Raw genomic sequence first — 13247 nt, 5'->3', positions numbered from 1 at the left:
CGAAGAAGCCAATCTGATTGAGGAAGAGGAACTGGACAGCCTCTTACGGGGATTGCCACACGATACTTGCCTCCAGCCAGTAGACATAGGTCAGGATTTCCTAGACCACCACGATGAACGCATCATGTGCGTGGCTCCAGGAGAGGGGAAGAAGCCTATTTCTGTGTTTCAGGAGGTTGGAGGAGAGGCAATGTCCTTCCCCGTTCAATTCCCTACAGGCAAGTTTTCTTTTAATGACGATCGTGATGTACGAATTACGCCTAGCAAGTACTTCAAGGCGCGCCTCATGGGTGCAGATGCGCGGTTCGCGAGCGACACTAGCTACATATTCTTTGCACAGTATGTAACAGAGCTGCACTTCATACAGTCGAATATTTCCATATCTATGCGCAAGGGCTCGCCAATAACAAGCAATGGCCGCGAAATATCTGCTGGTATGTTGTCAAACAAAGAGGACTTACAGTCCATTCTAAAGTCAGACCAGGGCTATCGCTTCCTTCAGCCAGTCAGGGGTACTCCGCAGTTCTGGGACAAGACGCTAAATGAATTGTTCGCGATGATAAGACAGTTGGGAATTCCAACCTGGTTTGCTACATTTTCTGCGGCAGATTTGCGCTGGCCAGAAGTGTTAGAGGCGATTCGCCAGGATCATGGCACAGTACCAGTAAGCGAGTTGTCGTGGGAAGAGCGTTGCAACATTTTGAAGAGTAACCCTGTCACTGCCGCTCGCATGTTTGATCACAGAGTCAAGCTGTTGTTTAAACATCTCATTAAATCTCCATCGCAACCGATCGGTGAGGTTGTAGACACGTTCACGAGGACTGAGTTCCAGCAAAGGGGCTCACCTCATATACATTGTTTGTTTTGGGTGAAAGATGCTCCAAAATTGGGTGTAAATTCTGAACAAGAGATCTGCTCTTTTGTGGACAAATATGTGTGCTGTCAGCTGCCAAACCCAGAAACAGATAAGGAGTTATTTGACATAGTTAGCCAAGTTCAAATGCACCGAAAGGGTCATACATCATCTTGCAAGAAAGGTGGCAAGGTCTGTAGGTTCGGATTCCCTAAACCGCCAGTGAAGCAGACATTTCTGTGCAGCCCTGTGCCCCAGCAGGACCTGACCGATGAAGAATCGGCATCCAATGCTGAGAGGAAGAAGCAAGCCGAATCCAACCTGAAGAAGTTCTGGGATGTTTTGGACAAGAACAAAGAGCCAGAGAAGTGCTCTACTGACGACGTTCTCAGGGAGGCAAACCTCACCACTGCGCAGTTGTGTGACGCTTTGAACTTGATGGCAACTAGGAAGCAAGTATTCCTCAGACGTCAGCCAAAGGACATGTGGGTGAACAATTTCAATCCGCATCTGCTCCGTGCGTGGAATGGTAACATGGACATCCAATATATCTTCGATGCATACAGTTGTGTCAAGTACATTGTATCGTACATAAGCAAAGCAGAAAGAGAAATGGGAAAGCTGCTCAAAGAGGCTCAGAAAGAGGCAAGGGAAGGTAACGAAGATGTGGTTACAGAAATGAGAAAAGTTGGCAGTGCCTACCTTCACCATAGGGAAGTGAGTGCTCAGGAGGCGGTCTATCGGGTCTGTAGCCTGAAGTTGAAGGAGTGCTCAAGAGCAGTCACATTCATACCGACAGATGAGCAAGCCAATCGCTTGTCGAAACCTTTGGCAGAGATTCAAAGGCTTGCAAGTGAGGGAAACTGTGATGAAACAAGCATCTGGATGCCAAGCATTATGGATCGATACAAGGCAAGGCCACTGGAAGAACCCTTCCTATCAATGTGTGCTGCAGAGTTTGTCTCGGAATATCGCGTCGTTTCTTGTTCGGGCATGCAAGATGATGCCGAGCAGTCGTCCAGAGGAGCAGCAAAACATAACTTGAGGGATAATTTGGGGGTTGTTCAAAAGCGTACAAGATCTCAGCCTGCAGTCATCCGTTACGCTAAGTTTAACAAAATGAAAGAGCCAGAGCGATTCTACTTGACATTGCTCAAGTTGTACTTGCCACACTATCTTGACACACAGTTGAAACCACCACAGTATGCAAAGTATGAAGAATACTACTCTGATGGGTTTGCTCCTTTGTCAGAGGAGAGAATTAATGTCATTGTGCATGGGAACAGGTGTAAATTTGAGCAAAATGTCGAGGAAATTGAGCAGGCTCGTAAAGACGTGGAAGACGGTAATCTAGATGACGCTTGGGCCCAGATCTTCCCCGAAGTGGAGCAAGAAAGACTCGAGTGCCTAGATAAGAGGGGAGAAAACGAGGGGAATGATGATGATGAAGGCACTGAGGACGACATTCCTGACCTAGCAACAACTGACAAATCAAAAGAGAAAAGCTTTGCCATAGAGGCCTGCCAGAAGCAGATCTCAGAAGAAGCTGCGATCCCCATGATGCAGTCACTCAACCCAATGCAACAGAGGGTCTTCTATTTTGTACGGAAGTGGTGTATGGAGACTGCACAGGGAAAACGACCAGATCCCTTTCATATTTTTGTAACGGGTGGTGCGGGGACTGGAAAGAGCCATCTCATCAAATGCATATTCTATGAGGCTACCAAGTTACTGCAACAGACACAAGAAAACCCTGATAATGTCTCTGTCCTTCTTACTGCACCCACAGGAACGGCTGCATTCAACATTGGGGGGAGCACGGTGCACCATGCGTTCCATCTGATGCGTGTCTCGAAGACGTATCAGCCGCTGTCTGAAAGTACCCTTAACACATTGCGTGCGCAATATGAAAGCCTCAAAATTGTGATTGTAGATGAAGTGTCGATGATTGACAAAATGCTCATGTCTTATATTCATGGTAGGTTGAGTCAACTGAAACAGTCAAGGTCAAGTGCAAACTTTGGAAATGTCAGCATCTTGGCAGTAGGCGACATGTATCAGATACCTCCAGTCAGGGGACAGAGTCTCTACAAGGGAACAGATATTATTGACTTGTGGAATCCAATCTTTGAGGTTGTTGAACTTGAGGAAATCATGAGGCAGAAGGATGATGCTGCTTTTGCAAAGCTTTTGAATAGAATGAGAGTAAAGAAAAAAAAGGAGAAACTTTCAGATGAAGATGACAAAACTCTGTCGTCAAGGGTGCTGTGTCTTGACTTTGAATCAGATGATTATCCTAAAGATGCACTTCACATCTTTTCCACCAAGAAAGCTGTGGGAGACCATAATGACAAGATGTTGAATCTCAGGTGTTCAGATATTAGATGTTTTGAAGCCTCTGATTTTGTCAAAGATCCCACCACAGGTTCGATGAAAAAACGAGATCTCGCTAAAGGGGGAAAAGATGATCTGCCCGATAGGGTCCAAGTTGGGGTAGGCGCTCGTGTCATGCTCTGTAGAAATGTCAATGTTAAGGACGGTCTTGTGAATGGTGCATTTGGAACAGTGACCGGTGTAACAGGTGGTCAGGATTCAACTGTCTTTGTGCAGTTTGATAACCCAAAGATAGGTGCTCTTGAAAGGAAAAAAAGTGTGGTTCCTAGCAGTCTACCTGGCAATTCAGTGCCGATACGTCAGATCGAGGACAACTTGAGTAACAAAAGTAAAGTTAAACGTTATCAGATTCCCCTCAAGCTAGCTTGGGCTTGTACGGTACACAAAGTACAGGGCATGACTGTTCCCGAAGCGGTTGTCTCCATGAAAAAAGTGTTTGCATCAGGTATGGCATATGTGGCGTTAAGCAGGGTATGTTCCTTAAGTGGTCTCCACATCACGGACTATAAGCAGGAGTCAATCTACTGTGATGAGCATGTAGAGAAAGCAGTCAAAGAGATGATGCACTTGCAGTTTAGATCTGACCCGTTCAAAAATGCCGATGACAGGTCTGAAAGCAATACGGTCTTGAAAATTGTCCATCACAATACTCAAAATCTAGTAAGTAACTTTGAAAGTCTAAAGTCTACCTGTCTGCTCAAAGCTGATATCATATGCTTGACCGAGACATGGTTATCGGAAGATGTGCAGGATTCTAAGGTGCAGCTAGAAAACTTTGATGTGTTTCGCAAAGACAGAACACATGTTTGTGAGGAAGAGTCTATGACTAGAAGTTCACCACATGGTGGAGTGGCAGTTTATGTCCGTAATGGATACAGCTGTTATGAAATACCCATTCCAGATGACATTAGCCTGGAATGTGTGGTTATGCTAATGTCTGTGGAGGACATAGAGATTCTCATTGTACCTGTTTACAGGCCACCTAGTGTGAAAAAAGACACATTCATAGTCAATGTAGAGAAATTGATGCAGTACTTGTTGGCCACAGTGAAGCGAACAACCACAATCTTTCTTGGGGACTTTAATGAGAATTTGTTATCAGGTGAAGACAACAAAAAGATACAGAAGTTCTTTGAGACAAACAATTTCGAACAGTTGGTGGAAGATCCTACAACCATGAAAGGAACTCTTATTGACCATGTTTACATTGCACCACCATCATCAAATGTAAGCTGTGGGGTCATACAGACATTTTACAGTTACCATGATGCTGTGTATTGTACGCTGTATCGGTGATGCTGCAATAAGCCATGAAAAAGGCATTGGATTAGAAAAATTCCTTCCTTTGTGATGTTGTGTATCATTATATACACCAGCTCTGGCCTTGCATAGTCTGATTGGTCGACCTCATTGTTGACCAAACATGGTATGTGAGGGGGAGGGGTAATGAAGTCGTGGACTCTTACCCGCTCCGCCCTTGCCAACCTCTTACCTCATTGGTGGGTAAGGGGGCTCCTGGTAAAACAGGACCCCCCCTTACAAATCATTGGGGTTTGATGTTGGTAAGGGGGTTCCTGGTAATCATCACCAGCTCTGGTCTTGGTAACCCTGTTTGATCAAAGCTGAACAAACAGGGGATGCGAGAGAGAGGGGTACTGAAGTCGTGGACTCTTACCCGCTCCGCCCTTGCCAACGACTCATCTCATTGGTGGGTAAGGGGCTCCTGGTAAAACAGGAACCCCCTTTACCAACCATTGGGGTTTGAATTGGTACGGGGGTTCCTGGTATCAGAAATCATCGCCAGCTCTGGCCTTGCATACTCTGATTGGTCGACCTCATTGTTGAACAAACAGGGTATGCGAGGGGGAGGGGTACTGAAGTCGTGGACTCTTACCCGCTCCGCCCTTGCCAACCTCTTACCTCATTGGTGGGTAAGGGGGCTCCTGGTAAAACAGGAACCCCCTTTACCAACTATTGGGGTTTGGTGTTGGTAAGGGGGTTCCTGGTATCAGAAATCATCGCCAGCTCTGGCCTTGCATACTCTGATTGGTCGACCTCATTGTTGAACAAACAGGGTATGCGAGGGGGAGGGGTACTGAAGTCGTGGACTCTTACCCGCTCCGCCCTTGCCAACCTCTTACCTCATTGATGGGTAAGGGGGCTCCTGCTAAAACAGGAACCCCCTTTACCAACTATTGGGGTTTGGTGTTGGTAAGGGGGTTCCTGGTGTTACAGACTAACGAAGGAAGGAAAGAGAACTCCCCTGTGATTGGGTTCGAAGAAGGAAAAAGATGTCCCCCTGTGATAGGGGTTGAGGAAAGAAAACTTTCCCTTTTTGTTGGGTTAGATGAGGAAAAAGAGGAAAAAATGTAAATCAAATGCACAACAATTTCTATAAGCACATTTGACAATAAGCTTATCTATTTTTTTCTTTTCCTTTAGGAGACCATTCCTCTGGACATTGGAAAAAGAGGAAGGAACAGAACTCTTCCCTGTGATTAGGGTAGAGAAAAGGCAGTGAGCTCCCCCGTGATTGGGGGAGAGGAAGGAAACAGAACTCTTCCCTGTGATTAGGGTAGAGAAAAGGCAATGAGCTACCCCGTGATTGGGGTAGAAAAAGGAAACTGCTCCCCGTGCTTGGGGTAGGGGAAGGAATTTGAAACAGAAGTCTTTCCCTAGAGAAAAGGCAAAGAGCTTCCCCTTGATTGAGGTAGAAAGGAACAAGAGGTACCCTTGATTCGGGTAGAGGAAAGAAAAATAGCTCTCCCCGTGATTGGGGTTGAGGAAGGAGAAAGGGCTCTCCCCTGTGAGTGGGGCTGAGGAAGAGAAATAATGAGAGAAAAATCTGTTAAATGGAATGCACAATTGTAGCAATAAGCCAATTATCTAATCTCTATCTGTGGTCATTTTATTATAATTTTTCCTAATATTATATTATATATGTTCTGTTTTGTAATGTTGTATGTGTGCACATTATCAGTAACTATGTAGCGTTTTTAAGACTTATGTTCACCATCACAAACATTGTTTTGATATGGGTTCTAGATGTATAGTTTTGAAGTTTGATTGATGTTTTGTCAAATTTTAATTACTATTCTATTAACATATATTATGTTTACCTTTGTTTTTAACTTTTATTTTTCCCTCACCGGGATGCCCAAACATTGGCTCCCGATCCTTCCGCCTTGTCGTGGTGTGAGGGCCCGAATGTACCAATTTCCTGGGGTAGGTGCATCACTCCTACTCTGTAACCTCGAATGAGGGGTTGGAAATTGGAAGTCGCTAAAGGGAGGATCACGAGTCTAGCCTATCAAGGCCCTGCTAGCCATAGGTTTGGACTTTTTATATCTTGAAAGCACTTTGCATATAGTTCATTGCACAGCTGTATTATTGTCAGTGATCAATTTTTTTTCCTTTCCTTTTCAAGCGTCAAGCAGTCAAAAGATCATGCTGGAACACATAGCAGGTAAGCTTTTGACAAGATGGAAAAATAATTGTTTTGCGTTGAAACTTGATTACAAATGTAAAATAGTTTTTAGTTAACACCAAAGTGTACTCGTGTGGTATGTTTTTGTCACTTTAGAGTGACTAACTTTGTCAAAATCAGAATGTTTTTGCTTGACTTAAATACCAAATCTCCTGTTTCTGTCCTCCAGATGGGACCCAACTAGAGAAAGAAAAGCCGCACTGGGCCTAGGGAAGAACCAGTCAAACCTGATCTCAGCCAGCTGCAGAAGGACATGGCAGATAGCAGCCAGCTTTGCAAAGTTTTGAAGAAGTTGTTTAAGTTTCAAGTAAAGATTTAAAGTGTATATTATTTCATCTTGCATCATTTTTTCGATTCTCTTTGTATTTGCATTTTTGTATTTATAACAGGTAACAAAATTGCAAGACAAGTACAAGGTTTCAAAAATTGTTTAATTAAAGCTGTCAAGAAGATTCAATAGTGTACATGACTTATGCTTCCATCTTTCTTTTTTGTTACTTAGATTGTGAGAGTGTGTGTAGAGTTAATCATTTTCAACTTTATCCTTGTAGGGCTAAGAACATCTAAACTACTCAGTCAATGTGACTCTGCATTGTCTCTACAAACTTGTGAATCGTCGAATGCAAGTAATCACATTCCATTTTGCTTGGATTGCAATATGCTGTATTTGCTCGCGAGCAAATGTCGGCCTTTCTAGTTTTTTCTGAAATTCTCCTGTCAAAATTTTCAAATGGGATTAATTTTTTCATTTTTTCGCCAAATGAGCTGAAATTTGGCAGGGTGGTAGAAATAGCAAATACCCCCAGACGTTTTTTTCACTTTCTTGATAGAGGCCTTAGAATTTATGATATTTAGGGTTTTTGGTCATTTTTAGACAAAATATGTATATTTTGGGTCCCTGTGCCCTGGTATTACAAGCTAATGACCTGAAATTTGGTACAGAGGTGCATTGGACATATGAGCACAGAAAACCATCAACACCTTCTTCATAGATCCCTTCAAAAATTAGTTACTTTAGGGTTTTTGGCCATTTTTGACTGAAAATGTATATTTTTGGCTCCTATGCCCTTGTATTGAAACCAAATGACCTGAAATTTGGTACATAGGTGCATTTGACATATGACCACAGAACCCCATCAACGCTTTATTCATTGTTTACTCCAAAAATGAGTTATTTTAGGGGTTTTGGCCATTTTTGACCAAAAATGTATATTATTTGCTCCTATGCCCTTGTATAGAAACCAAATTACCTGAAATTTGGTACATTGGTGCATTGAACATATGCTCACAGGACCTCATTGACACTTTCTTCATAGATCACTTCAAAAATTAGTTATTTTGGGGTTTTCAGTCATTTTTGACTAAAAATGTATATTTTTGGCTTCTATGGCCTTGTATGTAAACCAAATGACCTGAAATTTGGTACAAAGGTAAATTGGACATATGACAACAGGACCCCATCAACACTTTCTTCATAGAGCCCTTATAAAATGAGTTATTTTGGGATTTTTAGCCATTTTTAACTAAAAAATGTATATTTTTGGCTCCTATGCCCTTATATTGAAACCACATGACCTAAAATTAGGCATGAAGGTGTGTAGGACAAGTGCCCACAGTACTTCATTTTCCCTTTGAGCAAACATTACTTCAAATTGTTGAATTTTGGGATTTTTTCAAGGATGAAGATGGATTGCAATATGCTGTATTTGCTCCTAAGCAAATGTCGGCCTTTCTAGTTTTTCCTTTCGTTCTCCTCCTGTCAAATCTTCAAATGGATTCAACTTTTTCATTTTTGGGCCAAATGAGCTGAAATTTGGCAGGGTGGTAGAAGTAGCAAATACCCCCAGGCGTTTTTTTCACTTTCTTGATAGAGGCCTTAGAATTTATGATATTTAGGGTTTTTGGTCATTTTTAGATAAAATATGTATATTTTGGGCCCCTGTGCCCTGGTATTACAAGCTAATGACCTGAAATTTGGTACAGAGGTGCATTAAACATATGAGCACAGAAAACCATCAACACTTTCTTCATAGATCGCTTAAAAAATGAGTTATTTTAGGGTTTTTGGCCATTTTTGACTAAAAATGTATATTTTTGGCTCCTATGCCCTTGTATTAAAACCAAATGACATGAAATTTGGTACATAGGTGCGTTTGACATATGACCACAGAACTCCATCAATGCTTTATTCATTGTTTACTCCAAAAATGAGTTATTTTAGGCTTTTTGGCCATTTTTGACAAAAAATGTATATTTTTGGCTCCTATACCCTTGTATGAAAACCTAATGACCTGAAATTTGGTACAGAGGTGCATTGAACATATGCTCACAGGACCCCATTGACACTTTCTTCATAGATGACTTCAAAAATTAGTTATTTTGGGGTTTTCAGCCATTTTTGACTAAAAATGTATATTTTTGGCTTCTTTGCCCTTGTATGTAAACCAAATCACCTGAAATTTGGCAGAAAGGTAAATTGGACATAAGACAACAGGATCCCATCAACACTTTCTTCATAGAGCACTTATAAAATGAGTCATTTTGGGATTTTTTGCCATTTTTAACTAAAAAAATGTATATTTTTGGCTCCTATGCCCTTATATTGAAACCAAATGACCTAGAATTCGGCATGAAGGTGTGTAGGACAAGTGCCCACTGTACTTCATTTTCCCATTGAGCAAACATGACTTCAAATTGTTGAATTTGGGGATTTTTTCCAGGATGAAGATGGATTGCAATATGCTGTATTTGCTCCTAAGCAAATGTCGGCCTTTCTAGTATTCGTAATGTTTCTTCTTTCTTTCTCCTGTCAAATCTTCAGAACACGGTATCTCCGTTGTTCCTCAACCGAATGACTTGAAATTTGGCACAAGGGTAGTGTGGGCCAATACCCTCGGGCGTATTTTTCATTTTTTCCATATCTGTCTCTTAAATGATTTTATTAAGGTTTTTTGGTCATCTTAAGACCAAAACTGTATATTTGGGCCCCCTGTACCCTGGTATTATAACCGAATGAGCTGAAATTTGGCACAGATGTGCCTTGATAAGTCCCCCATATAGATTCAATATCAGTTTTGGTGTACAGTATAAGGAAATGCTTATTTTTGCGATTTTTTGGTCATTTTTTTACCAAAAAAGGACACTTTTGGCTCCTGTACCTTGGTTTTAGAACCGGATGACCTGAAATTTAGTATAGGAGTGCCCTAGACATATGCGCACATGGATTCAATAACACTTGAGGCAGACTGTACAACAAAATGCTTAATTTTGCGATTATTTGGCCATTTTATGACCAAAAACGTACACTTTTGGCTCTGGTGCTCTGGTTTTAAAACCAAATGACCTAAGTTTTGGTAAAAGGGTGCAGTAGATATTTATTCAAATGACACATGTACAATTTTTGTCATAAACTACTTCAAAATGATATATTTGGTGATTTTTTGGGTCATTTTCCAATAGCCAGAGGGGTCAATGACCTTAAGGTCGTTGACCCCCAGCTGCAGATTGCACCTACTGGCATCTATGTCTATTTAATCTAATTAGATAGGTAACCAATCACTTAGCCTGAATCTATATCCTAAAAAGGGGGAGGTGGCAGCCAATCAGCGAGCCAGGTGTCATCTGGAAGAGTCCATTCTTACACGGAGGGGTTCATTTTTTTAAAATTCATCATTGGACTGGTGAAGTCTTTCAGTGGGTGTATTATTGGACAGGTCTATTTCGCAATTTTACTGAAAGTGTGCTGGAAGAGTCTATTCTCACACGGAGGGGGATTTTTTTGAAATTCATATTTTGGACTTTGGTGACTTCTAGTTTGTCAAAGTCTTTCAGTAGGGTTATTATATTTCAGCCATACCATAGGTATGGTGAAATATATTGTATTCGTAATGTTTCTTTCTTTCTCCTGTCAAATCTTCAGAACACGGTATCTCCGTTGTTCCTCAACCGAATGACTTGAAATTTGGCACAAGGGTAGAGTGGGCCAATACCCTCGGACGTTTTTTTTCATTTTTCCCATATCTGTCTCTTAAATGATTTTATTAAGGTTTTTGGGTCATCTTAAGACCAAAACGGTATATTTTGGCCCCCTGTACCCTGGTCTTACAATGGAATGGCCTGAAATTTGGTGTAGATAGGCATTAGATAGTTGGTAAAATGATCCAAGTAAAAGTTTTGACATAAACTACTTTAAAATGATTAATTTTGGCACTTTTCTGAGGGGAAATTTGTTTTGTTTTGGCCTCCTGACGTGACCTTCCGTGACCCCGCACGGAGCCCACACCTGTGTGCGAAGAGGGCGAAGGCTAATTAATATTCATAAGCGGGGCCTCACGATTCCGTATATACCAAGGAGCTTTTGTATATACTGCAGTGTTCCCGCCATAATTTTTTACAGCGTCGGCACACGTGGCCCGCGGTCCACCGAAGAACGCCGAAGGCCCCGGCCCGGCATGGTCCAGGGGCAGAGCCCCGTTGGGGGAAACTCTTGCACTTTGGGCTATTCAGAAGGCTTATTGTATCAGTTTTTAGGGGCATTTCTGTGATGCGATGGTATATTTTCCCTGCGCTGTTAGCTCCGTACGTTTTTAGAAGGTTCCGTTTATCACAGAACTGCTATTGTTTCAGAAATCTCACGGACTTATGCTTACAAACACGTAAATTGCTAACTTGCAACCAGCGCTTTACTATATACAGTAAATTTCAGCACTTTTCTGAGGGAAAATTGGTTTCTTTCTGCCTTTTGCCGTGACGTCACCCCGCAGAGCCCCGCACGTGCAAGTTAAATGAATTTAACGAGCCAGCCAATCAGCGAAAAGGAAGACGAAGTCTAATTAATATTCAATAGCGGGGCCTTCCAACCCCGTTTATATAGAAACACGTGCATATCTTGACAACACAGCGGACGAATGTCACCTTACTCCCGGTTTTATATACATGTATATATAAAATAGTTTTTTTGCGAGGATTTGGAGTTAACGACAAGGTCATTTGGACGGTAGCAGAAGGTACGCGTTCCTTGAACGTCAGAGTACATGTCTTTGTCGATGAATTTGCCAACATTCCGCGTAGCAATATCAATCATTTTCGGCAGATTTGACTTTGGCAGGGTAAGTTGAGGCAATCGAGGAAATGTTACTTGGCGGAAATCGCGGGAAAATTGGCCAGTTTAGATTTGATAAGTAAGTTTAACAATGGCGAGAATGATTATTTCCTCATCAATATTTATCGTTAGAATGTTTTGAACTGTAAATCTAAACAATTGTGTTACCTGTGCAATGTTTATATGAATAAACATACATTTTGCCAGCACGATGTTGGAGCAACATGATAACTTTATGTCTGTATTATGCCACTTTTATTGTTGAAGGCGCGTAAGCAAATGAACAAGCATGACAAAAGAAATATTATGATACTATTTATTCGGTAACATTCACTTTTATTCACGATTCTAATTTGCAATGCCTGCAAACTCCGATCGGAATCACCCGGACCTTGTACGATTTAAAATGCATTTAACGTGAAATTGGAATTTATGACGAATCCGACACGTTAGTTCAAGGAGCTTTTATCAGATAAAAGCTCCTTGGTTAGTTCAGATTCTTTTCTCAGTAGTCACGCTTCCTATTTTCATAGTTTAAAAACTATCGACAAAGGAAGCGTTAAAGAATGTTTTTCTTCTGGTGCAAACTGTAAACACACGTCACCCACCACTCGTCTCCGATGTGACGAAGCCATTCGCGCCATTTTTATTGGATTTTAGACGGACTCGACAGTCGAGCCGTCCACCGCGGCCTTGGCATCGTTTCCTCGCGATCGGTGTCAGCCCTGACTGCACCGCTGCCCCTTGTCCTTGTCCCTCAACTTAGTTGTAGTAGAAGCAATAGTTTCCGCGTCGTCCACTTCTTGACAGGTCGACGCCTTAGCGAGATACTTGTGTATGTTATCCAGTCCCAAACATCGCAGTTTCTCGGTTTATTTTCGTGCCTCTTCTTGATTGACGTTATGTTACCGCCTTTGTTGGAGCCGCTGCTGGCTGTGATTGGTCGCAAGTTAATTCGATTTTTCGCATAAAGTGGCACGCCCTGTCTAATCGGTATATCTAAAGACTGCAGCCAAGGCTGTTGTCATGGTAACGACACGTATAACAACATTTCCCACATGCGAATCGGGTTGGGCACGTCTTGTACTGCGTGTGTTTGATTTGAGCTCAAGTCGCTGAATTTACAAGTCTCACCGTCGGTTTTACAAACAGCACGTGCACTTACTTTCTCACCAGTCGTCTTCCAGAGCGTTCAAAATTATGAAAGAAAAGAGGCTTTTTCCTGTCATTTTTTCGGTAAAATCTTAGGAAAATACCGACATGTGTTGGTGCACAGATGTTAGCAAGATATGCAAGTTTTTCTAAGGCGCTGAATTTTGTCAGCGTGACTGAATGGTGGCATTGCAAACCGGAAGTACACTTTTTACGTCGCATTTTGGTACTTTATCGAGAAATTATTATACCATAAAGTA

At 41.9% G+C, this 13247-nt stretch overlaps 1 protein-coding gene across 1 annotated transcript; it reads left to right on the top strand.

The window, feature by feature from the left end:
* The first annotated feature begins 1465 nt into the window (after positions 1–1465).
* On the top strand, positions 1466–7191 carry LOC118411667 (ATP-dependent DNA helicase PIF1-like). Its single transcript, XM_035814145.1, has 3 exons — positions 1466–1570; positions 2042–6713; positions 6904–7191. The coding sequence occupies exons 1-2, from the start codon at positions 1466–1468 to the stop codon at positions 4541–4543; spliced, it is 2607 nt and encodes an 868-aa protein (XP_035670038.1). The 3' UTR covers positions 4544–6713; positions 6904–7191.
* The last annotated feature ends 6056 nt before the right edge of the window (positions 7192–13247 follow it).

Source organism: Branchiostoma floridae, chromosome 3 (assembly GCF_000003815.2).
Source record: "Branchiostoma floridae strain S238N-H82 chromosome 3, Bfl_VNyyK, whole genome shotgun sequence".
NCBI lineage: Eukaryota > Metazoa > Chordata > Leptocardii > Amphioxiformes > Branchiostomatidae > Branchiostoma > Branchiostoma floridae.
This window is presented reverse-complemented; position numbering and strand designations above follow the sequence as displayed.

Coding starts and splice junctions, on each gene's coding strand:
- LOC118411667 (XM_035814145.1), top strand. CDS start 1,466: ATGGGAAAGCTGCTCAAAGAGGCTCAGAAAGAGGCAAGGGAAGGTAAC. Junction 1,571..2,041: donor CCTACCTTCACCATAGGGAA/GTGAGTGCTCAG, acceptor CTTGACACACAG/TTGAAACCACCACAGTATGC.